Below are 26,808 nucleotides of genomic sequence, written 5' to 3'. Positions count from 1 at the left end.
ATTATCGCGTTTCATATGAATTCCTTTTAAGTGGAAACAATAAAAAAAACTCGAATTAAGCGTAAAGCTTGTAATAGGAGTTATGACAATAGCCCAAGGTGTCAAATTCAGGCTAACGACTTTCACATCACTAGACGACCAGTAAATCGTTGACCTATTGAAGACTATAAAAAATTAAAAAGTTTTTATTTGTTTTTGTTGCTAGTGATTTCGTAGGATTCTCCATGCTTATCGCTGGTTCCTTGAGATTATGATGACAAAGGAATGAAAAGTACAGCCGTATTACGCACACATTTATGGACTATATAGCTCCCCTGTTTATTTGGATCGTTTGCGATCGGAGGCGAGTACATTATTTTTATAACTGTAGCCTGTCCAAGACGTTGCATGTGATTAATATGTGGGTAGAATTATATTCGAGGAAAAATAAATACTAAACGACAGGCCTGTAACAAAGGATCAAATTTGTATGAAACAACTTACAAGGAAAACGTATAGTTAATTGATATTTGCATTGTAATTAAATGACATTATCCTTTAAACGTCTATCCACGAGGCGAACGTTTATCGAACATAATTAAACATTACGTTGATTATCGCGTGCACAGTTGTAATCGTTTCTTTATTTGAGGTCTGGTTACGAGGGTGTCGTCACGTAGGAATATCGACTCTGTGACTCACTGTTACGTGTTCGCAGATATATTAATTGCAATAAACGCAGTTATGATGAAAGTCACGGTTTTATGACGCTATGTTTGACTTATTTCAAAATGACTTATTCTCTCAATTCTTCTTACGAATATTAACCGACAATTGCGGGTTCATATCCAAGGAAGAATTAGTGAATTGTCATGCACTAATCAATAGTAATATAATACAGGTAAAGAGTTTGTTTTCTCTGGAACCGCCAGTCGGATTTGAAATAATATTTCTACATTTGACAGTCCAATTATTTATTAGCCCAGCGGAGTATAACTACAGGCAAAAGGAACAGCACGTTTCCCAAGTTTGGGGGGTGCAATGACGATGCAAGAAATCGTTAAAAAAAATATGGAACCAATATTTATGGCGATCCACATAATATCAGGTGGCCAGTACATCATATTCTATAATAACAAAATGTGTCTTAATGAATCTCATGCTCATTGGTAAAGAAATACCCCTTGGAGTAAACGCGTTGTATAAAATCCACTCCCGTCATGGCTTAATAGTGTAATAAGTTTTTAGTCAAACATATATAACATGACTCATGTAATGTACATGAATATGACTAGAGATAAATATGAGTTCCTCTCGGTAGAATCTACTTTCCAAACCGGTGCTAACGTCACATTAAATTTAATTTTGTTTTATGACGATTGCGATATCTTTGTATGATCTTGCTTAAATGAATTATTATACGATTTCCACTAAGATAAATAGAAGAAAAAGTCATATTATATAATTCAAATATATATTCAACCTATATTTATAAGATCAAAATATCAAAAAAATTGGGACAAATCCTCATATAACCTTTAATGAAACTAAGACTCCTAAAACACATACAGCACAATATAACACACTACAAAACGTACGCACACGTGCGTAAATGACCTTCGTATATGACGATCAATTTGAAATCATCGATGTAAATACATATTCGATTGCATTTCCTTCATAAATTTGACATTACGAACAAAAATTATTACCTACGTAGTAATTTGTTAAATTATTTATCGTACCAGAAATAAAACATGTACAAAAAAAGACAATTGTGAACTGGTATGAGATGGTTCTTAATTTAATTTAAATATTTAATCCGTAGTGCCTTTTGATAGTAGCCGCATACTTATTTTTAATACTTATATGGAAAGAATACCACACGGTAGGTCTATTCTACGGTTTGAAGGGTGAGTGAGCCAACTACAGGCACAAGGGACATAACACCCTAGTCACCAGTGGCGCATTGGCGATGTAAGAAATGTTTAATATTTCTTGCAGCGCCATTGTCTATGGGCAGTGGTGACGACTTACCATCAGGTGACCCATTCGCTCATCCGCCAACCTATACCATATTAAAAATGTGCCACCACGTGCTTTTCCCAATATTACGCAATCCAAGCGAACGAATTTTTTGTATATACATATATAAATTGTATTTATATCAGCAAACGAATACGAGACCTCATCATTTCCTGAATACCAATAATTAATCGTTCCTATTAATTAATTCGTAACAAGTTATAATCTAGCCACCTATCTAGGAAGTTATATCATTAACTATATTAATTGGTAGATATCCAGTGTCCCTGACTCGTGGGGTCAAATGGAGGTTCTGACGTATACATCCGCGTGGTTCCAAGTAACTAACAATTCTTACTACAAATTTTCTACGAATCGCTAAGAAAAGTGTTTCAAATCGGGACAGGTCTATGGACACCGCCATGAATCAGGATTAGTACATGTTATTTGGAAAAAATACCAAATATTTTAAACGCATATAAACGAGAACAAAAGTGTTATTGATTTAATGTTATTATAAACTTTAAATTTTGGTTAAAACGTAAATAATTAAACAGGAACGACGATGGTGAGATTAATCCCCACGAGAACAGTTACGATTTATATTTAATTATATTCTCATTCATTGATCATAATGTTGTATCGACATGATATGTTTGCTGTGTAAATTACATATAAACACACTCTGTGTTAGAATTGAGTCAATAAATACGTTTTCTATATCGTGAAGCACATCATTGTTGAAGGATTTTTTTCAATTTCCTTTACTTTATGGGACCAGAAAATTACGACGAACTCAATGATTTTCGTTTAGAATGCAGAACAGCCACCAAAAGCTGTATAATATATATTTTAAAATAAAAGTACAAAATTATCATAGAAAGAAGCTAAAACGTAAATTGATAAAATCGGTACTCACCCTCTTGTGAAATTTATTGGAGTCGTATGACCTCTCCGCGCAGAGGTTGTATATCTTATAGTGATCTTTGTGCATCTGCTCCAGGAACCTGTAGACTTCATCTATGTGATTCCTGTAAACTCCCTCCAGCTTCTCAGCGGGAAAACCCATGGCTATCAGCCTATCTGTTATATCTGGTGTCGACGTTAAGGAAATATCGAGGAAATTTTGTTTAAAAAAATACATATATAAATAAACACATCAATTAATTCAGTCCAAGGTTACGATAAATGCAAATACAGCAGTAGGTAAGAAGTTAAACACAACCCATATTTGATTCACATGATTTTTTTACCAAACGTGTGAATTATATAATAACAAAACTCGAGAATAGCTTTGAACATAAACTATAACCTGTGTTTTAGATATTAAATATTATAATTAAAATAATTTAAAATAGTACAATACACTATACTATATCAGACGACACTAAAATACAATCTATAGTAGGAACCAAGCATTTAATGATCGTCAACCACGTATATAAAAAAAGAAAAAATCATATCTTCCGAACTTTTTCACCTATAGTTATTCCCTAGGTAACATTTTAAAAATATCCTACTATTAATAGAAATACGAATGTTGGAAGTTTGTTACTCTATCACGCTCGAAAGGCTGGACGAATTTAATTATGGCATAGAGCCGAGATGTGGTTAGAACGCGTGCATCTAACCGATGATTTCGGGTTCAAACCCAGGCAGGCACTACTGAAATTTCATGTGCTCAATTTGTGTTTATAATTCATCTCGTGCTCGGCGGCGAAGAAAAACATCGTGAGGAAACCTGCATGTGGCTAATTTCAACGATATTCTGCCACGTGTGTATTCCACCAACCCGCATTGGAGCAGCGTGGTGGAATATGCTCTAAACCTTCTCCTCAAAGGGAGAGGAGGCCTTTAGCCCAGCAGTGGGAAATTTACAGGCTATTTTTTCCAATTGTTCTTAAATAAACCAAACCAAAACCCAAAAAAATATCCAGCAACCACCACCTTAACATAAAATGTCGTAAATGAAAATTGCGAAAATATTATTAAAATTATCTGTGTACTCTTTCACGGCCTAAATACTAAACCGAATTTGATGAAATTTAGTATAAAACAAGTATGAACCCTAAGAATGGACATACGCTTCTTTCATGCCTAACACCGACGATCTACCCCGAGCGAGCGCCAACTAGCACTAACATAAAAATGACGATATTTTTTATCGCACGACGCAAGTCACATGGTTTAACAGTTAGTAGAACCGTTTGATGCTACCAGTGACTTCGCTTCGAATAAACTAGTTTCAACTTGAGCCAAACTATTCTTATCGATGGCGATTTTTTTACACAATTTCCAAATTTAAGCAAACTGACGGCTCTAAAAATAATCCCGTCTCTTTTGCACATGTGAGCTTAAATAGATACAAAGTGATTTTATCCTGTCAATTAGTTTAAAGAGGTATCGTGTACAACACTGTCAGCTACATAACATGTATAAACTATATAATCTGGAGAAAAATTCGAAGAAATTGTTAGGTATACGTATAGAATTAAAAAAAAATTGCGTTTAACTCTTCAAATACGCAAGCTTCCGAAAATCTCGGACAATCATTAAATTACAAATCAAAACATCAATGTTATTACCAAATTTTTACGCTAGCTAATCTCTTCTCTCTAATATTGATGAATATTTATTTACTAAGCTGTATCTCGGAACGACCTTCTCGAAGCTGACTTAAATCAGACCAATTGACCGGATAAATATTATTATAACAATACGAATAGCAAATCTAATGACTTTAGAATTGTTAAATTTAATTTCAATTTAGTTTTGCTTCATTAAATTGATTCCAGAGTAAGCTTCAAGTAGGTTTCTGCGGTTAGTTTTGTATCGTAGAGACATAATTAAATCAACGAAAATAACAACAATTGAACTTGTTTGTGACTTTTTCAGTTTACTTAACCGATCCTCATTGAAAAAATTACATAGGGTACCAAATAACTGCATCTTTTTTAAACGCGGGCGAATTCTAGTATACGATTCAAATAAAACCTATGATATAGAGTTTAAAGTAAGTATATCAAGCATACCAGCAGCTTAATCTAATAATAAAATATGGTGACATAATTAAATCCTTTATGGCTAAATTTAAGACAAAAAACGCCCGCCGAGTTTCATTCGCCGTTTCTTTTTAGATATATTTTGGAACCGGTGGTACTTTCTGGTGGTATTTTCTACATTCAATAAGTAATAATAATAAGTGTTTATTTTTAACGACAAATAATATGATGGGTGGATGACGTTGCAACAAATATCTTAGTTGTAATTCATATTATTGAGAATTATTCCTTAAAGACAGAGGAAAATTCAATACAAAATACAACGAAACTACTTTAGTGAATAAACTTAAATACATATTATATATTCAAATAATTAAAATTGGATTTAAGGTAAACACATAATTTTGTCTAGAACAGCTCAATCGCACACGACGTCATGACATTGTCCAAGTAATGTTTGAGTCGATGACCGGACGATAGATTGCGACACATACAATACATACATACATCTAAATGATGAAATGCAAAATTATGGAAAGTCTGAGGGACAGATAAGATTTAATGCAAAATTTATATCGAGAACATTTAAACCGAGTACGTCCGGATGCGATAAATTTCAAATTGTTACAACAATCCACTACAAGATAGTAATGGCTACATCAAGGACGACAACTGGAAATGAACAAATAGACCTTCATTAGTACGCTACATTACATGTAAACCAACCTTTCACAACTCAAAACTTATACGAGATTTATTTATTCAAGCTTATGATATATAAAAAAAAAAACTTTAGATATTATATAAAATATATTCCAGAGTAGTGGTAGAAAAAAAATTCCTCAGAAAGTTTTTTTGCATTTCATAACAATTTTAACAAAATGCTATTATTGAAATCTAATTAACATTCTAACTGTATTTGGCACATCTCCACACGATCTTCCGGTTTTATGATTAACAAATATAATATATTCAAATTTTATTTAACCAGTTCTACTAAATTTCCACTTGGCCAACAAAAGGTCGGAATTATGCTTTTGTCGTATATCCTTGTCATGTATCTCTATTGAAAATAATTTTACTTGAGTCTGTTTTTAAAAAACAAACCAGAAGTCCCCACTTCACGTTATCGACGTTTATATCTCAGTTTTATTTTAGTGAGACTTTAAGCATGTTTATATTTTTCTTCGTTACGTATATTTCAATGTAATTAATTATATTCTGTCAAAAGTCGTAACGTATTGTCTTTGTGAATTTTTGTCACTTCATTCAAATTATTGACTTAAAGACTGACAATTAATTAATGTTAATTTTTAGTGCCATTGTCGATATATCAACTGATTATTTTAAGGGACTCTTTACATTGCCGTATTTTGATGTCCGAGGAACGTTTTCTTTAACGACGGGCACGGTACATACTCGAAACTATTAAATATCATTACTTTACATCGCAAAACTTAATACAGGGGTTTCTAACACAAAGTAATAACTCACTCGATTAGTAAAAGTTTTTTTACTTTAAAATTTGGGTTAAAATAAAATTAGCATTATTTTTTAGTTATTACTAAAGATTCAGACAAATTTAAGTCAATTAAAGATTCGTGACAAAATCTGACGGTCTAATGTCCATTCGCATAATTTTTATCGATAGTTGAAATCTATTTCACAAGTCCTCCAGACGTTGTTAACATAGAAAAATTAATGAAGTTGAGAAATGATGGCGAGGATGTGACGTAACACATCTAGCTGGAATACGAAATTAAAAAAAAAAACTGTAAATGAGAACCAACTTTTACGTTGACCAGACAAATGGATTGGCATGACATGAAATGGCTATTATGAGACAAGTTTTCTGATTTCAAAAGCAACTTTTAAGTAACGATAATCGTATTTCATAGATAACATTTGGCCATAACTGTCAAAATGTATACTAAAAATATCATATTGAAATCTATTCAATTTGTTTTTGTCTATTTTATAAATATACAAAATCAACTTAAATAGATAGAGAAATATCTTATGAGAAACCAAAAATACTAGTTACTATATCACGCAGGGCAAGATCCAAGAAAGACGAAGTGTAGGTCGAAGTAGAAGATCTTGGCTAAACAACCAACGCCAATGGTATGAAAAAAGCACCAGTTCATTATTCAGAGATTTCCGTGGCATGGAAGATACAAGTTGCCTCAATGCTCACCGAACTTCGATAGAAGATAGCAATTTAAGAAGAAGAATTTTATAAATGTTCATAAGTTCATAAAGGAGAGTATGACACTCGATGTAAATCTGAACTACAGCTGAAAATATGACATTATTATGGATTCATTTCGAATAATTTACAAAGCAAAACATTTAAAACACGTATAGGTCAAAATATTAATGTATTTACTTTAGTTTTCAATCGTGCGATGTAGAGTTGATGGTTTAGTCATGAACACGTAGGGTCGTTGCCGTTAATTTAATTATTTTCGTAGAATCCTCGGTGTTTGCTCGGGGCGCCACTAAAAGGTAACTTGAGCGCTAAAACGAAAGTGACAAAAGCTTTTTAGTTATGCTAGAAACGTTGAGTGCTACTTAAATTTGTATTGCGTATTTGTATTCAGTGGTCTGACAAGATTTGTTTAAGTAAACTCAGACCGAGCTAATCTTGGGCATGTCTAACTACTATCATCTAAAACGGCGCTATTTACCTCGACGCTGCTTGAATAACAATGAATTTGTTTTCGCAAGATGCAATTTGTGAAGTCGACTTCAATTAAGGTACTCAATTATGTACTTGCACAGCTTAGACCGCTAAACTAATGGCAGTTACACTTGCAACTCAAGTAACATTACGTGATGTGGCAAAATATAGCAGAGGTTTCTTGAGAAATATACCTTCCATTCATACTATATGTTGAATTTAAATTAAAACATAATAAGCACGTAAAACACATATTTAACGGTAGTAATAAATTTTATAAGTATCATATCAAGACTAATGAAGATATTTTATAGCTTTTGTCATATTTGTTGAGTAAATCATTCGTAAATTAGACGTACGTTAGAGATTGCAACATGCAAACCGCTGCCTGTCAACGCTGTAGAAATCTTAAATCTCATCTCATATAGAATAGTTAATGAAGATTTAATAAATTCAAGATGATTAATAATGATCGATTTAAGTTAATCATTCACCACCGATAGCTTTTATTTAAAATGAGACGTCTTTAAAATGAATATTTGCCATCAACATAATTTGCTATCAAGAAGCATTACATAGCAAATCTTGTGATTTATATATTTATTCCGTCATAAATCAAATTCAAACGGAATTAAATTAATTTATATAGCGGTAATTAACAAAAAAGATATCATATTTTATCGAAATGGTAAATAACAGATCAAATAAAATTAGTAGTTGCTAATAGTGAATCGTTCGCATACAAAGGAATTCACAATAGCCGACTTAAAAGGAAAGTGCAACAACCCAAAGAAATCCAATTACAATAAGCAAACTTCGCTGACTCACGTCAAACAAGCGGGGATTATCTGCAATTATGTAAAATGCCGATGCTATACACAATGCAATTTAATAATGTCACCCCAAGTGACCTACATGCTTAATAAGTAACTTTTACTGCAGACTTTCGTCTGGACTCTGACCATGTGAATTAATGTTATGACTGACTTCAACTGGTACTATCTTTTGAACGTTCTACTTTCAAATAAATGTAATGTATGATGTCGCATTATTTATAAATTCACAACTAAAAACAGGCTAAAAGCAGTTTCTTTTTCGGTTGTTATGCTAATATAACCACGTCGAATATTTTGAAAAACTTTAGAGTGCAAAATTATAAAATTAATCATAACCATTATGTCTTGGATGTCACAAGGAATTAGTTACTTTTTGCAGAAGATAAAAAGTTGAAACTTGAAAGATAATTGCGAAATCTCGAACTTGTTTTAATTTAACTTTAAGCTTTCTACTCAGAAGACCATAATATCAACCCAATGAAATAGTTTATCCTGAAAATCTTGGCAGCGAACGAAAACGGTCTTAATTTTATTTGGGTGCTCAAATATTAAAATGTAATCTTGCCAAAAATCTTTAGTAACGTAGATAGAACATATATCTCTGTAAGATTTATAGGATAAAACTAAAAAGCCCGTTCATTTTGTAAAACTGAGCAAAAAAATATCGTGATGAAATAGGTATCTCTATGTATATATAAGTTTTTTTTATACCATTTATAATTCGCAGAAAGACAAAAATAATTTAAGAAATTCGTTGCTTTTTTTCAAAGACCTAAAACTCATTAAGCGTAAAAAAAAAATATACAAATTAATCTTTAATCAAACTTGAGATGTTTTTGAATAAAACTAGTTCTAACTTCTATCACACCCTCAAAACTCGATAGCAAAACGGTAGCAAAAACCAAACCTGATTCACCATAGCCCAAGGTGATACTATCAGAGGATTAATGAAATCAAACATTAGGTTATAGCTCTGTGAATCGCAACAGACTATAAAACTTAATTAAGAGCGAGCACAGCCCAGTTATGTAAATCGTTCATTGTTGCTAAGCGCGTTTAATTTCACTATTGAAATAACGACCTTGAGATCGTTAAGTGTAGCTTTATTACAGAGTGCGATGCCCGTACCGACGAGCTGTGTTGCCAAGTGCTTTAACTTTATTTCTCGACAGCATATTTGTATGAACGAGGTTCTTTTTATGTACATTTTCACCATAGTTTATACAATGTTAACCGATGAGGAATGAAAGTTCGTAAGCGATTTCATTACAATGTATGGTTTATCATATTTTATTTCACGTATGCTATGAAGTATTTATTCGCTTTTATATTTGGAAGGTTATCGCTTTAATGACAATAATACTGACAATTTAGAATTACAAAGATACTGCACGTGCCAAGCATCTGCCAAATATTTGGCTGCAAAATTGATATCTAAGTGAACACACGTTTTGTATCCATTTATAGAATCAGGCTCGAATCAGGAACATAAGGAATTCTGATAAGTATTTTTAAAATGAATACTTATATTTTCATATATTATGTGTTCAAATGTCATTCAAGTTTTTTTTTTAGTTATAAAAATATATTCCCTAAAGTTTTTGAATACTAGTTCACAACAAGTGTATCTCATTTCTCCGTCGCAAGTACTTACTGTCATTATTTGCCATAAAAATAAGACTTTAATATGAATCGTAAATATCAATTTAAATTATAATTGAAATATTATATTCAAATAATCGTAAAAAAGCATATAAAGAACATAATCCACAAAATATTACAGTAAAGGGTTTATCCGGTACGACAATATTTGACATAAATTTCAAGAATGTCTTTTTTAAGACTAGTTCCAAAAACGACATTAGTTAATACCTCCCGCTGTACCACGTTGAAGATCGACCTTGGGTCGAAGCGTGACCGTAGATTTAAAGAGGCTACAGAGCACATAAGCCATAGACGTGGGAGATTTATTATTTATGAATTTCTGTACATCTGTGAATAAAATAATGAAAAGTGCGTTAAGCTAAGTATAGTTGGTTTGTTTATTTGTTCGCCAGTACTTTTGAGTAGTAAGGCGAGTTAGATTTCAGTCTCTTAACCATTGCGTATGTTTTAATAACACATTATAATCTTAATAATTCACGCTAAATAACAAGCTACTATATTCAATCCATAGGTAATAAAAAAATGTATTTTTTCAAAATCCAGAAAAAAACTTAAACGTGTTTCTTAACGAAAATCTGTTTTCATGGGCTCACATTTGGGAATCATAAATCATTTTTATTATAACATATGATACGCTTTAAAGTTCACAAAAGTATAGTTTATTTTTCATAAATATATGTTACACGAATAGTCTACGTTTCTGTGCGTCTGTGATTACAATCCTTTAGTTGAGGATCGACGTAACCTCAAATGAATTAAACCAGTTTTTTATATAAATAAATTATGCCACTCGCGGCAGTTACGATCCGCTCCAAGGTTTCAGAAGTTTGTACTATTTTAAACCATTAAGTATTGTGTAAAGACACTTTACTGCTAATGGACAGAGCAAAGAATTAATCATGTTGCCATGACAACGGAATTTTATATTCAAACATTTAGTTTACTAGCTTCATTTTACATTTATACATCGGGGGGATAATTGAAGAGTATTTCATTTATTGGCATATAAACTTATGCGATTAAGCTATTTTTATATCTAACTAGCTACCCTTAATAGACAATAATAGGCGTAATAGGTAGAGTAAAGTTTGTTCTGAAGGACAAATAGAAGAAGAAAAATACTTGTTCATTTCAGTTAGGAACCTTCTCAGGCGCACGCAGAACAACACCAAAGAATGATTAACAGCATAGAGAACAAACTTACAAACATTAACTTTCGATAATTAAGACTCATAGACAATCAATTATTTAACTTACAAATATCTAATCTAGATGAACATTTGTGTTTCAATGTTAGTTAATAAAGAACTATTCCATCGAAAAGTTATAAAGAATTCCATATCGTAAAATAGGGCAAGGAATGAATTTATCATTTTATTTTTATATAAAAAGTTATATTTTCATTTACGCCTAGCGACGTGGAATGATAACCACTATTAAATATATTAATTAAACGTAACATAAGCTAATTCGAAACAAATGTAATGCAAATTCAAAGCAAATTAATTAATTGAGGTCCGTGTGAACATAATTAAGACTGTATATTGTAAACATTTATAACATATTATACACGTGTGCGAAAAGTAATAAATACGATCCTTTTTAAAGAATAAAGAATCTTACTACATAAATGACCTTTATATTATCCGATTATGTTTTGCAAATCAACATTTTATTTTACAATACAAAAACATGTCATTCACACCCGTCACTTCAATAGTCTTAAAGTTGGTGGAACTTCGAAGCGTAGTACTTTATTTATAAGGAATATAGTTATATATATATAATTTTTCATTGAAACGTTCAGCATCTTCTGGTAATATAAGTATATTGGTCAAGTATTTTTTAAACGAAAACTAAAACGTGCTAAGTATTGTATATGAATTTCCCACAACCGTTTATACACAGGTGTCGTGACGATATTTCTCTTAAATTAAGGAAAAGAGACGAATTATAAAAAAATAAAATAAACACGTGAAACTTAGTAACTCCCGACCTACGTTCAACGGCTAAGATCCACGTGTTCTATTTATCCATTATAATATTGGGAAATAAAATTTCTAAAAAAAAACAGTTTAAATTATCATCAAAATCAGGTCGATTTCGGCGTATTATTTTAATACTTCTCCTTATTTGTTACACATGAATATGGAAAAAATTGCCAGTACAAATAATGTAATGCGATAAGGGCCAAAATGGTACATTTTGTAAATGAGGTTTACTAACTTAATTTTAAACCTCATTTCCCGAAAGCCTTATTTCGACGCTTTAGTCTTTCTTCCTTTCAACTGTATTGCTCGTTACAGTGCACTTTATTCGTATCTATAAAATAGAATATAATAATAAATAAGAAACATTTTAAGTTCCCTAACTGAAAAAAAAACAACTAGACCAATATAAATAAAACTTTTACCAGAAGATGCGGCGAGTTTCGGAGAAAATTATGGTATGATGTGTAGTGATGGTAACTTTTTTTACAGGCGGTACACTAAACAAGCGTATCCGCATAAAAACAACTAGTTATTCAAGTCTGAATATACATAATGATGTTTGTACAGCTATTTATATCATATGTTTAGTATTCATATAAAATCAACTCATACTAAGAAATTAGATAAAAACAAAATAAAAACCGTTACATAAAAACATGGCGCTTCATGGTTAATAATTATTATTTTAAAATTCATATTTTTTGATCACAATCTCGCATGTTTATATTTAGAAGTAACAAATGTGATAACGTCTAAATCCATTAAAATTATTTTTACTATATTTTTATTCGAATTTTTAAGATATCAAGTTTAATATTTAAATAACCTTTTTATTTAAATTTTTATAAGTATATATAAAATTTAATTTAAGAACAAAAAAATAACGTTAATAATATTTTATTTATGAGTTTAAAATTTTAATTATAATAATCGGTTTTAAGATTTTAATTTACCTACTCTAAATCTGTGTTTCTCACGTTTTAGGGGTTGGTGGTGGCATAAAAAATAACCCATGTTCTTCCTTGAAGTTCAAGCTTGCATATAATCAAATGAAACAGACAGAGTATTTATAATATTATTATAGATTACAAAAACATCACACATACCGAAAACTAACACGAACAAAATCACATGCAAAAGCGAGTCTGGTTCAATAATTAAGTAATTAAAATGAATTAGTCAAAGCTCTAGTACCGTTATTACCATAAAACCGATTTTCTAATAAATAATCTACCCATATAAATTATACTAAAGTAAAGTTGATTAAGGACTTTCTCTTTCTGACTTTTAACCGATTACAACGTAGATGGGGGTAAAGCATTATCGCTTAATCTTTATATAACATGTATGTATGTATATCATCATTCGGAACATGAACGTTTTTAAATTGCTCAAACGTTAATTTATAATAAAGCCTAGACTGGAGGATGAAAAATGTGCCAAAAAGTTGAATTCTTGAATGGGACCGATTGGCATAACTAAACTAAGACCACACACACGCTGTAAGGACAAGATCATGCGTATAGCTGAATCATGCTGGTTGAATGGATATTGAGAAAGCTAGCAATCAGAGGTTCTTAAAAACCACTTAAATTTACAAATTAATTTTATCAGAAACAAAACCGAGTTGGAAACGTAAAGCTTTTTTTATTAATTACAATAAATTTAACGAGTTTTAAATCTGTCCAAACGTAGCAACGAAAAATAAAACGCATACAATACACAGTTTTAAAACTAACAAAGATTGGAGAATAAATATATGACAAAACTATTATTATATAAAGTTAGGAACTCCTAACTGTCAAAGACAGAATATAATCTGCGATATTCACATGAATAAGCTCGTACAGAGTAGTTATCGACGAGATAAATTATTATACAATTGACAAATGAATACCTACTTATAACGTTAGAGCTTATAAAATACTTTTAAATTAATTCTGATGGTAAATATGCAACATAAAAATCCCAATTAAACTGTATTAGTCAGCAAAATTAATATTAGTCATATAATAATATGAATTAGTCAGAATAAAATTCCGAACTAATTAGTACGAGAGCTAGCGGTCACCTCACCAGTATAACTACAAGCGTAGCGTAGCGACATTATATCTTTCTTCACTGTCAATATTATAGATAGATATATATATGCTTTTATTACATAGGTAGGAGGACGAGCAAAAAGGCCATATGATGGTAAGTTGTCAATAACGCCCGTAGACATTGGCTGTAAGAAATATTACCATTCATTACATAGCCAATGCACCACCAACTTTGGTAACTAAGATGTTATGTCCCTTGTGTCTGTGTTAAATAGATTTCGTTGCTAATCTAATAAATAAATATAATGTACGGCTAATTTTTCGTATAAAATTGTAGAATAGGAAAATCATACTCTGTTCGAAATTTAAATTCATTTCAATCTCACCTGTATTCATGTTGAATGTGATATCAATTCACTGACCTGGCAAATATCAAAAATGTCTGCCTGTCAAATGTCTAGATATACTTTCATAAAGTATGTCACAGAATATGTTTTGCAAATGTCAACTTTGTAAGTGTATATTATTGTTAAGGGTCACATAGCAGGTAATTGAGTATGTCACTGAGTAGTATTGCATTTATTACAATATTTAAAAATTATAGAGATTACTTTAAAACATATTCGAATGCCAGCAATTACAATATATTAAATTAAAAAAATAATGAGAAGCCCTATTGAAACCAAACTGATCCTAGTGACATATTAATGTTTTATTTTACTAGTTTTGATACTAGAAAGAAACATTTTTTTTCTTTCTACGTCACACGTAGCTGAAGCGTCCGCTAGCTCTCAGCGTAGAAGTCTTTACTTAACTAGATTACGTGTGCAGAGCCAGACAACACGGTGACCACAATGCGGTTTTCTATTATTATTATAGGACATAATTATACTTTCACGAAATTCATTCAAAATTTTACATTGGGAATATTTGTATACATTTAAATTTAATTTAAATATAACGTTTTAAAACTAGTATAAAATTCAGTAGCAAGATTTGACACAAACATACCAACATGTGAAGTTAAATGAAAGGTTGTAAAAATATAACAATACGTAATAACTTTTAAAATAGAGATCTAAACTTCGACTGAAAATAGTTTAATCTATAGATACATATAATAAAATCGGAGTGTCTGTTTGAATTAATAAAATATCCGCTTTTTACTAAATGCCTATGTATGTATACACGGCACATATACCAAAATAACATATTTTTTTTTCAAATTTTATCTGTCTGTCTGTTTGTTCCAGCTAATCTCTGGAATGGCTGAACCGATTTTGACTGGACTTTCACTGGCAGAAAGCTGATGTAATAAGGAATAACTTAGGCTACAACAATAACTTTTTTGTTAAATTCCAATTGTATTCTTATTATTAAGTTCGCTGCACTTTGCAGATTCACCAGTTTAAACGATTATTGACTTGACAAGCGTGAATTTCAATTGCCGTGTTCTTATATAATTATTCGATGATGACTTCCTGACCGACTTCAATCTCAAGGGAGACCAGCCTACAACTACACGAGATATATATTAGCGCACAAGTGTGTGCACAAACACAGGTGCATTCCCTGTTACCTGACTCTCGGGATCCGTTGGGACGGTGAATCCGACACGACCGGAAAGTTCAATTATCATAAATAACAATTTTTAGTATAACGGACCAAAAGTTAAATCGAAAATAGATTTAATAACATACAATAAAAAAACGTGCGAGGAAAAAGTTGTAATCATACAAAATTTACTAAATGTAATTTTAAGATTCATCTTTTATAAATATATTATCTATGCTTGATAATGATGCTTAGTATCCATAGACAACAGTTATAAATTTAAATTTATGTAGGTGTATGTTTTAATACAATGTTATTCTGACTAGTGTATGTACTGTATGTACATACATATAAAAAAGTAAATTTTATTATAATAATTTTCTAGCAGTGTTTCACATATAATTTATTTCTAAAGACCTTGAATCTTGATATTTGTTAAAGAGCTACTAGAGGTAGTCTGGCCTATATCAGCTTGATATTGATGTCAATATATAACACAATTATAAAGATTTCATAGCGTATTTATGTGGGTACATAACGTATTTATATATGGGTAGGAATTAGTACCTACAATACTTTCGATTCAAAACTTTTTCCAACGTCCATATACGGCGACGCGTTAAATATTACACGCACCACATTATGTTCGATTAAAATTTGGAACACGATATATATCCTACCATAACTGTCTGACAACCACACGGGCCTTTAAACAATACGCTTGCCAAAAATCTGTGTTAAACTTATAAAGGTACGATGTATGTTATTATATCTATACAATTCTGCGGCCATCAGGCAACTGGCTCCCAGTTCAAAGTATTTTTTTAATTCAAATTAGAAAAAAATCTCTCTTAGTACTCTAGACTATGTTCCATTAGGATTACAAGTGCAACATTTCATCTTGATAGACTTTGTGCTTTGTATTAAAGTAATTTTAAAATTTATAATGAGCAGATATTAAGTTCTACTTAACACGCATACATTACTGAGTGTGTGAATTAAATTAATTGGAAAGAACTTTTATTATACTATTTATTAACATATAAAGATGTAAGTTGATTATATGTTTACGTGTTACAAATAGTCATGTTATAAGATTAATAATTTATAATATATGTATTAAATGATAATCGAAGACTGCTTGTGCAAACCGGGGCAAACACCACTGATTTTCATTTGTTTAAAATTCATCCCATGCTTGGCGATGAGTGAGGGAACCTGTAGGTGTCAGATGAAATCCTGACATATGTGTATCTAGGAACAAACATTGACACAGCGTGTTGTATAAATAAGCACCAAGCCTACTCCGCTAATTAATATAATTAGAGAATAATTATAGTGAAATAGCTCTATGATATAAATATTCTTTTTTTTTTATTATTCCGATTACAAGTGATTATAAACTGGAAACAAGGCACCGTTTAAATCTACAGCAGAACCGTAAAAAACAGCCAGTTCGTATTCACAGAGATAAAAAAAAATTAAATCCGTTCTAAATTGATTTTCCAACTTCGTAATGAAGGAATGTAAGGCGAGTCGAAAATTTATATATTGGTTCAGTACAAACACTTATAATAAATATAGTATATAAACAAATAACTGTAAAATATATATTATTTTAAAATTATACATAAAAGTGATTCGTGATTTCAAATACCGACTGGGTTTTGTACAAATACGTTGGGAAACATCTCACTCATATTATGTCGACGCAATGACGTAGACAATATTTCATAAATACTAACAATATACAACTTAGAAATGGCCAATTACATTCACGGTTAAGTCCATCCCATATTCTAGAGCCAAACAATAATCCTTAGTATTATTGTGTTCCGATTTGTAAACTGAAGTTAGCCATTATAACTAAAGGCAAATAGATAAGGCATAATATATTAGTTCCCAAGGCTGGCGGCGCATTGGCGATGTTAAGGACGGATAATATCGAAATGCCAGTGTCTATGGGCTACCACTTACCATCGTGTGACCGATTATCCATTTTATGTACCTATTTTAAATAAAATTAGTTAAGTTTAAAGCTTTTAGTTACGCTTTCCTTGCTACAGATGGGTGAATATAGATTTGCAGAATTTAGTTTTCCATCATTAAGACTCACGTGTTCTATGTACTGGACCTGTATTAACCCATCATGTACACATTATTATATTTTAAAACTGTCAAGCCATATTTCCTACTGACCCCTAAAAATCGCCTGTAAAAATGTAATTATTAAACAAATAATCTGTATAAGGTCATTCGTTGGATGTCACGACTACGGTTTTGTAATCTCGGCTACGAAGCGAGGTACAGCACACTAAACTAATTTCCGACCGCGGTGATTGCTAGCGACGATTTCGAAACATCTCTTTCTAGGATTCTCTTAGTATTTATTTGTTAAGCTATAAACCGGTCGCTGCGAAAATATACTATAACCTTTTTTTATTAAACGAAAATAACGTAATCGTTTTTTTTTTTATTTCATTCGAATTCGTCCAATCGTTCTATTTAATGTACGAATAAGTAACCAACAGACAAACACAGTATTTGGTATATTACGTTCCTTACTTAATATCGTTATAATTAAAAAAAAAAAAACAATAAATTTTTTAAACCTTACATAAAAATTTATTGCACTTGAATCTAAACTGGAATTTATACTAAATTCCTAATTCCAATTCAATACCAGATTCATCTTAAATACAACATATTATACTATGTATTTAAAATTATGTAAATAAACGCATAATAATTATAATAAAAACTAATTAATAGGAAGATAATTAACAATAACTCAATTACCTACTAGCTTTAAGAAAGTTCACAGATCTTTATCGATCTACGTGTGATCATAAAAAAAAAAAAAAACAATTTTTTTTTACTAAGACTACATACATAAAAACAGACAGTATGTGTATGTAAAATGATTTCACAAGAGGTTGTTATTTAAAATAACTATAGTCCGTATACATGTCGCAGATGCACAGAAAGGAACAAGCGCTTAAACAGGTTTTACAATAAGGTGGCTTCCGGACGCTAGTTGATTTCTGATGACGTCATTTAACCTACGAAACGAAGCACTTGTACGAACGTAACGAAAACCACATTTTTTTGTATCTAACAAGCATTAAAAACGGGTAAAGGCCTTTCCTGAACCGTCCTCCTACCAATGAGGGTTGGTGGATAGATATGTATAGTCAACTCCAATGGAGGAGCAAAGCAATATTAACAACTTTGATACTAAATTGACGCGATATCATATTTAATAATCTGCATATCACTATGGATCCGCGAGAAAATGTCATTTTAAATTTAAAAGTCGTATTATTGCGAATATATATTTAAGTAGTAGATACATTAATCAAAATGTTTTTCTGGTGCACAATACAGCAGAGCTAGCAACATAGTACTAAGGTTTGTTAGTCTTCATTTCTTTCTCTATTGGAATAAGCTAAAGGTAAATGTGACAGTATTTAATTCGATACATATCGATTTCACAATGATTGTATCCTTCAACGCCGTGCAAGAGATGAATTATAAACAAATTAAATAAGAATCCGTGATGCTTGCCGATTTCAATACGTGATAATCCGTTATGACACTTCTCCACCAAATCGATCGGCCTCGATCGTCTAGTCCGAGGTTGTTGTTGAGACAGTCGTAGGATTGTTTGATTTAACATAAAATATCGTATCTATCAAGTGCAACTCCTACACTAAATTGTCGTGCCCGATCGGCTAGGTGTAGGACCTTCATGGTTTATCTGTTACCCCATTTGCCTTAGGTTATACTAGCTGAACCGGTGGCTTTACCCACGCGAAATTTATAAAACTTTACCTTTCTTTAGCACACAAACAGTCACCCCAATTTTAAGTGTTCGATGAAATTTCCTATCCAAACTAGAACCCCAAGAAAACTACTTCAATTACTTTGGGCTACTTCATTAACCAGATCGTTAAACGCGAGCGAAGCTGCGGGCGATAACTATACATTTTTGAATATCGGGCGGGTAACAGCCAGTTAATAAATAACAAAACAATTTTTCAAAATTAGCAGTGGAGTTAAGGCTAAAGCCGTCGCGCTTACAAGTATATACAATAATTTAAACGCATTACCCCTATTAACCACTTACCAGTCGAGTAAATGACAAAAAAAACACAGAATCGATTAATCTACTGGTTACACGTGCAACGTTATTATTTACGATGCTTTGTCATTTTCTAAGACACAATTATTTAAATTAATATAGATGCAATTTCATTAGCATATTAAAAATAAAATTACTAAACGAGTTTTTATATCAAACCGGAGATGGAAGAGAGAGATTTTTCGCAAAAAAACCATTAGGATCTGAATAGCTTCAATAGAGACTTGTTACTTCTCTCCTCTTCATCTATATCTACTTCGAGGATTCGGAGAATTCGGAGGATTCGTGGGCTAAAGCCAATCCAGTGGATCACGACCGACACGAGTCAAAGCACAAGCGTGGGCAGCTATGGCTTCTAATGGGTGTAATTTATCTATATTAATATTATAAATGCGAAAGTAACTTTATCTGTTACACTGTCACGGCAAAAAAGCTAAACCGAATTTGATGAAATTTTTTATGGAGCAAGGTTGAACCACAAGGAATGGTTTTTATACCTAAAACCTATGGACGCCCCTCATCCCAATCCAACGCGTGGCGCAAAGCTACAGGCGAAAACTACTACCTAATTTATATTTTAAAATATAAAACTTGTACATAATAATAGCGTGTATAATGCTTGTTCTACGACGTTGTTTTGGGGCGGGTTGATGGCCAGACTACTGGTATTTTCATCCGACAGTCAAGATAATATAATCACAGAACACGATTTGAGTAAAACACATATGAATGACAAATGATTAAATAAAATTTAAAAGATTATGTCTAAGAGTACTTAATAAGATTAACATCAAAAACATATGAAATAAGAATTTTTTTGAACATATGAAAAAATCTTATATGATAAGATGATTATTAGTAGTGGTAGTCACTTTCCATCAGGTGAGCCTCCTGATGGTTTGCCACCAATCACATAAAACAAAAAAAAATTAGTAAGCGTAGTTAATTTTTATAATCCTAAGAATTATGCGTTTTGACGTAAAAGCTTTATTTAAAATTATTTTTTCTTCATAGTCTTTCGTTTTATTAATAGATAATTTTAAATTTATAAAAAAAAAATGATTTAATTTAATTTAATTATCAATAAAACTATTTAGTCTATCTATCCAGTATATCTTGTAATTTTATACAGAACAATAATTATATAGTTTTAATGGTAACTTTATATCATAGCATTTGTTAGTATAATTTGCGGTTTGAAAATTAAAAAAGTTGCAACTGTTGTATTAGCGTTACGTAAGAATATATGTCATACATCATTAACGTCAGTGGTCAAAATACAATCCATCATCCACAATGTAAGCAGAAATTACCAATTACGACCATCTATTACGTATTAAGCTCAAGTACACAATAACACGATAATTTAATTTGAACAAATAACTTAATAAATTATTTTTGTAAAGTCTCGGTTAGAGAGATTAAAAAAAAAAACACATTGAAGATTCACACACGTTAAATTATCGGCATTCATTAGTCCATGCTTACAAGATATCGTAGTGTGCGTGAGGCGTTTAACGTAGAATAAAGACAGCAAAAAAATATACAATTTAGATTAAATTTTGTTACAGTACCCCGGTAAAAATTTAACATGGAGGAGAGCGCCTTAGTGAGAGAAAAGATCTACACTTCGTAAAAGCTTATTATCACTACATTCTGTACAAGTTTATATTGTTATCAATTTTTATCGCGTATGTTTAACTAAAGTATCTTTTCAATTTAATATATCGACTATTATACTACTGAATAATCGACTTCGCAACGTTTAAATCGATTTTGCGTTTCGCATCTTGTCGAAACATTACCAATTAATAATATTAACAATTTAAGTAATTATTATTAATTGTAATTTTTATTAATTGTGATGATATATATAAATGAATACCATAAAATGCCGTTTTAACGTTCAGAATCAATCGAACTCGAACCCGCGGCTGATCGAATAAATTAAAAAAAAAAACCTTTTGTTTATGGAATTTATACGCCACAAAGAACTCAAGAGGTTACGTCTGAACCGCCTGCTTTTCTTTCATTGGCATATTAAAATATTTTGCCGTAAACAAATTTAATTTATTTTGACAATAAATCTCTGTGACTTGTTTTATCCTTAAATGTTTTACTAGAACTAAATCAAAACACGACTTATTTGTTATTAATTTAATGAGTCAAAGTTATATCAAAACAAGGAAGTTATTAATTAGGACATTAGTTCTTCAAAATAATTTTCGTATTATAATAACAATTAATAATCAAATATAATATGATTCGACCAATAATTTACATGACATAAAATTTAAGTATATATTTTGAATACCGTCCTTTTTAAGAATAAATAATAGCAACATCGGTACTCAAGACTTATTTATATATGTAGGTACAATTGTTTCAATCACGCGGTCAATTCGTTACGAGCTTTATAAAAACGCAATCATATCAATAATGATAATATTAAAATCGTAAATTTCGCTACCCGTGCACGCGGGTGAACGAACTATTCAACTGATAAAATTTTCAGTGCAGTTTATAAAACATCTAAACCGGAGACCTGATTGAGAACTAGATATACAAACATTGTATTGTTTTTATTTCTACGTTATATATATATATATATATATCGAATAACATATAAATCAAACGTTTGATAGAAACGGAAGCTACAATAAGCATTCTCATTACTGAGCACTGATTTGTGTACTTCATTACTTTTATAATAAATGAATAATACAAAAATGTATACATCATAATTTTGTTACTGTTAATGTATCAATCATAAATAAATTTGTATATATTATAAGAACATGGAATTAACTCTTGGTACGTCTGTAGTCTAATTTTAAAACAGGTGAAGCCGCGAAATACTCATATATAACATTCTATACTAAAACCTTCTCCGAATTTAATGTTACATATTGACTTAGTAGTTTTTTCAGTGATTACAAAAACAAATAAAAAATAATAATTTATTTGTATATGTAAACAGTTTAGATCAACTACTGTTTATAAATTGTATTTAATCTGCTGATATTAGTATCAACTACCAAGTGTCTAGAATTCGAAATTTAACGCCCAATTCAATCGTGAAATATAAAATCGATCTGTGTTGCCAAGCGAAATTTAATACATGCAACTATTGTTACAACCACTAAAGGATGCGAGTATCAATTAATAAATACTTAGTAATCAATATAACAAATAAACTTAAGTTCATATTCAAGATTTTAATATAAAATTCAAAGATTATTTAGCGAATTCGTTTCCCTGATTGCCGCAATAGCAGCAAAAATACTTCAACGAATTTTAAGAAATGAGGTTTCATGAAATTCCTTGCACTATTTCACGTCAACAGACTACTAATATGGCGGACGTTAATAGTCGCATTTTAATTACATCGCATATAAATGGTTACATTTCGTATACTTTTGCGATATGCACCACCCTTTCGTTGTTTTAACACTATTATAGGATCTTAATGAAAATTAAAAATTTGTTTAATTTAAAAAATATATTTAAAAACTATTTTTTTTATCTGTTTAACTAAAAAATATCTTATTCTAATCATGTGATATAATCTGTTGTTAGGAAAATATTGTTTTAAAATATAACTTTAGGAATTTGATATAAAACTGTGCATTATTAAATATTAATAAAACACGAAATAGATCTGCTCTTTAACTTTTGTGCATAATTATAACTTGGTTCATATCAATTCTCAGATAGACAAGTTAAATCTAGGTACCTACTCTTTTAAACTGTACATTTTTTCAAGGTCTTTTACTTCCACATGTGGCAATGAGCTATCATTTAATGTGTAACTAATTTAAAGACTTTGTAATCTAATAATATACTGATTTCATTTTATAATAGCTATATATCCATGAAATATTTGCATCAATTTATTTTTTAAAATATTTCAATTAAATCATTATTGGAAATTAAAATAGGAAACATTATTAACTCAAAAGTCATAATATTAATAAGTCTAACAATTTATATGTTGATATCCAACTTAAAAAAGGTACATGTTATTCTTAGCAGAGTGTTTCATGACCGTGACCAAACTTCTAGACCAGGGCAGCCATTAGAAGTCTGGAAGCAGTGGGCTAACAAAGGATAAGAGACAGGCCCATATTTATTTTCTGAATATTATGAGACTTTTTTTTAAGTTGGATGTATCAGTAATAATTTAATACAAAAATACTATATATAACACTTTTTTTGCTTATCAGAATTTAGAAATTTACTTTTCTGCAAATTTATTGTGTTCCAGGGGTTTTTCCAGATGGCCTCCATTAAACCTGACCCTGGTTGAAACCTTATGCAAGGCACTAGCTATTAACAGAGATCACACATTAGTAACCCAAGACCGTCTGCAAATGCAACGAATAGAACATATCTCACATTATTATTTAAAGTTAAAATTTTAAATCTCAGCATTCAAAATACGCTAATAGCTCTCTAGGTCATTATGAGATAAAATTGAATTACCTTATTATATAAATAGTCCTGTGATCTTGAGGAAATAAATGTGGCTATGTGTTTATTTAGAATCAACTTTACTACTACTATAGATAAATAACTCAAACATACCATAGCTCTATGTATGATTCTAATATTGTAACTGTTCATCAGTCAAGTTCAATTATTTTCAATCCAAATCCAAACATTGAAAAGTTTAATGACATATCCATGAATACTTAATGATAATAATTTCTTTCAAATAAGATACTTCTTCAAAATATTTTATTAAATTTAACAGGACATTTATTTTTATTGTTACCATATCTTTAGATATTCGTTGTCTTTGCCTTTTCAATAATTTGGAATTTAATATTACATACGATATCCCTGCAGATTTATTTTATTACTAAGCAGTATCATTATTTAAATTAATTAAATTATTATATTATATGTGTTCATTTAAATACAACATTAGAGCAGCAACAAATGAAATTGAAGTAACATTAAATATTTTGATTTCTATTCTTGTAGTTAATTTAATATATTATATAGGTTTTATAAATGAATGGTTGCCCTTGCATTTTTGGGTAGTAGTAGGGGCTGGTTGTCAGGTATTGGACATAAAAAGCCTATGTCCTTCCTTGGAGTCCAAGCTTGCTTCATACTAATATCATAATATAAATTTGGTTCAGTGGTTTAGCCTTGAAAGAGCAACAGACTTTCGCATTTATATTATTACTACAGATAAGTATAGATTTAAAAGAACATACTGTCTTGGTTTATATATTTGTTGACCCACCTATAAGATTCACATGCATTTTTCATGATTATGTATTGTATACATCTATTAGTATGAAGCACATCGGGAAAGCTATTAATTCTTAAATATTATACTAAGTCAAAATTAACCACAATAAATTAAAAATCAAGTTGCTACTAAATAAATTATGAACAATTATTAAAGCTTTGGTTGTACCTTCAAATGAAATGGATTACTGTTATATTAATTGCTAATAAATTACTACTAAAATTTGAAGTACTAAATACCTATGGCAGTGAAAAATCAACATTTCACTATAGAAATTTTACCCAAAATAGACATGTAAGAGTCAAAGGTGTTCAAGAGAAAGTAACATGGCATTCAGAAAACTTTCATAATAACAATGGTATTACTCTGACATTGATCGGCCCCAAGGCCTACCTTAAATTTACACAAGAGTACTAAATGATGCTTATCTTTAGGTTACCACAAAGATAATCAGATAACAGTAACTGCATGTGTCCTGTTATAGATATATAGGTTATGAGTTGTTGCTATGCCAGATATCACTAGGCTATATGTCTATGAATGTATAGTTATCAAGGTTTATATCTGTAGTAGTGTTTCTTTTTGTGTTATTTTAGTTCAGTTTCTATATAATGTGTATTCAAATGCCATTTAGGCACCATTGTAACCTTAATACAACTGGTCTGTCCACTTTCTTGAATGTTTACACCCGAATATTGCAATGCAAATTGATTATTTTGATACCTATTCGCGTTATAACCTCTAAGACGTAAAATTGTTGATATTAATAAAACACAGGTTATAAACTTCATGATCTCGTACTGCGAAAGGGTTATACGAATATATTTTTAAATAGAAATAGATACGATTATGATGTCCCCGAACTTAAAAAACTACAACACTTACCATGTCGAGGAACTAAATACCACAAACCTCACACATCACTCACAAAAAGGATACATGCTAAGTCCAAATTGAAGCCGTCCTTTACATATCGTTTTCGACGCCTGCTCACTATACCCTTGATAGGGTTGGTCATTTTGATGTTGGAAATGGAGTTTGCCATGGCTGGCAGGTGGACGCGCCGCGGTAGCAACTCTGCCGCCGCGCCCTTAGCGGGCCCGCCCGCTCCTGGCACCCAACGCTTTTCGGGTGCCTTTCGCTCGCGGCGCCGGCAGCTCACGCAAATACCCATAAAACCTCCGGCGCTCGCATGAGGCCGGCGGAGCGCGAGCGGACGCCGCGACTGCCCGATCAGCTCGCGCCCGCCATGCCTCCCCACACAGCCTACCCGGCCCGCCGGTCTGCTGAGTCCTCGCTGTGACCGTTCTGCTCTCCCCGGACACTCCACACACTCCGCACCGCACCGAGGCCACCCGAACGCACCAGTCACACATATAGCATACTCCACGCCCGCCACCGATGCACGCACTGTCGCTACGCGAGCGATGCCACAATTTATCTCGCACGAATGGCGTCCATCCTGTGTTAGCACTAGATCCTAGAACACGACCGACGAGAAACAGTTGCACAAGAAAGAAAGATGGTTATGAATTGATGGCTGAAAGTCTAAACGCCGTCCCGTTCGCACACTAAACGTGCATACTTATCAGACAGAGATAAAACACAACCTTAATTTCTA

At 31.3% G+C, this 26,808-nt stretch overlaps 1 protein-coding gene across 3 annotated transcripts in view; it reads right to left on the bottom strand.

Moving 5' to 3' along the window:
* Window positions 1–26,777, bottom strand: part of LOC125070088 (phosphatidylinositol 3,4,5-trisphosphate 3-phosphatase and dual-specificity protein phosphatase PTEN) — a 54,190-nt gene extending 27,413 nt beyond the window's left edge. For all 3 annotated transcript variants that reach the window (XM_047679789.1, XM_047679790.1, XM_047679788.1), the window contains exons 1-2: window positions 26,127–26,777; window positions 2,924–3,096 (exon numbers count right to left, since the gene is read on the bottom strand). In XM_047679789.1, coding sequence (XP_047535745.1) covers window positions 2,924–3,096; window positions 26,127–26,361 — 408 coding nt within the window. In that variant the 5' untranslated portion in view covers window positions 26,362–26,777. The remainder of the gene's footprint in view (window positions 1–2,923; window positions 3,097–26,126) is intronic.
* Between the last annotated feature and the right edge of the window lie 31 nt (window positions 26,778–26,808).

Source organism: Vanessa atalanta, chromosome 16 (genome assembly GCF_905147765.1).
Source record: "Vanessa atalanta chromosome 16, ilVanAtal1.2, whole genome shotgun sequence".
In the NCBI taxonomy this organism is placed as follows: domain Eukaryota; kingdom Metazoa; phylum Arthropoda; class Insecta; order Lepidoptera; family Nymphalidae; genus Vanessa; species Vanessa atalanta.
Note: the sequence above shows the minus strand (reverse complement) of the source record. Positions and strands in the feature narration are given on the sequence as shown.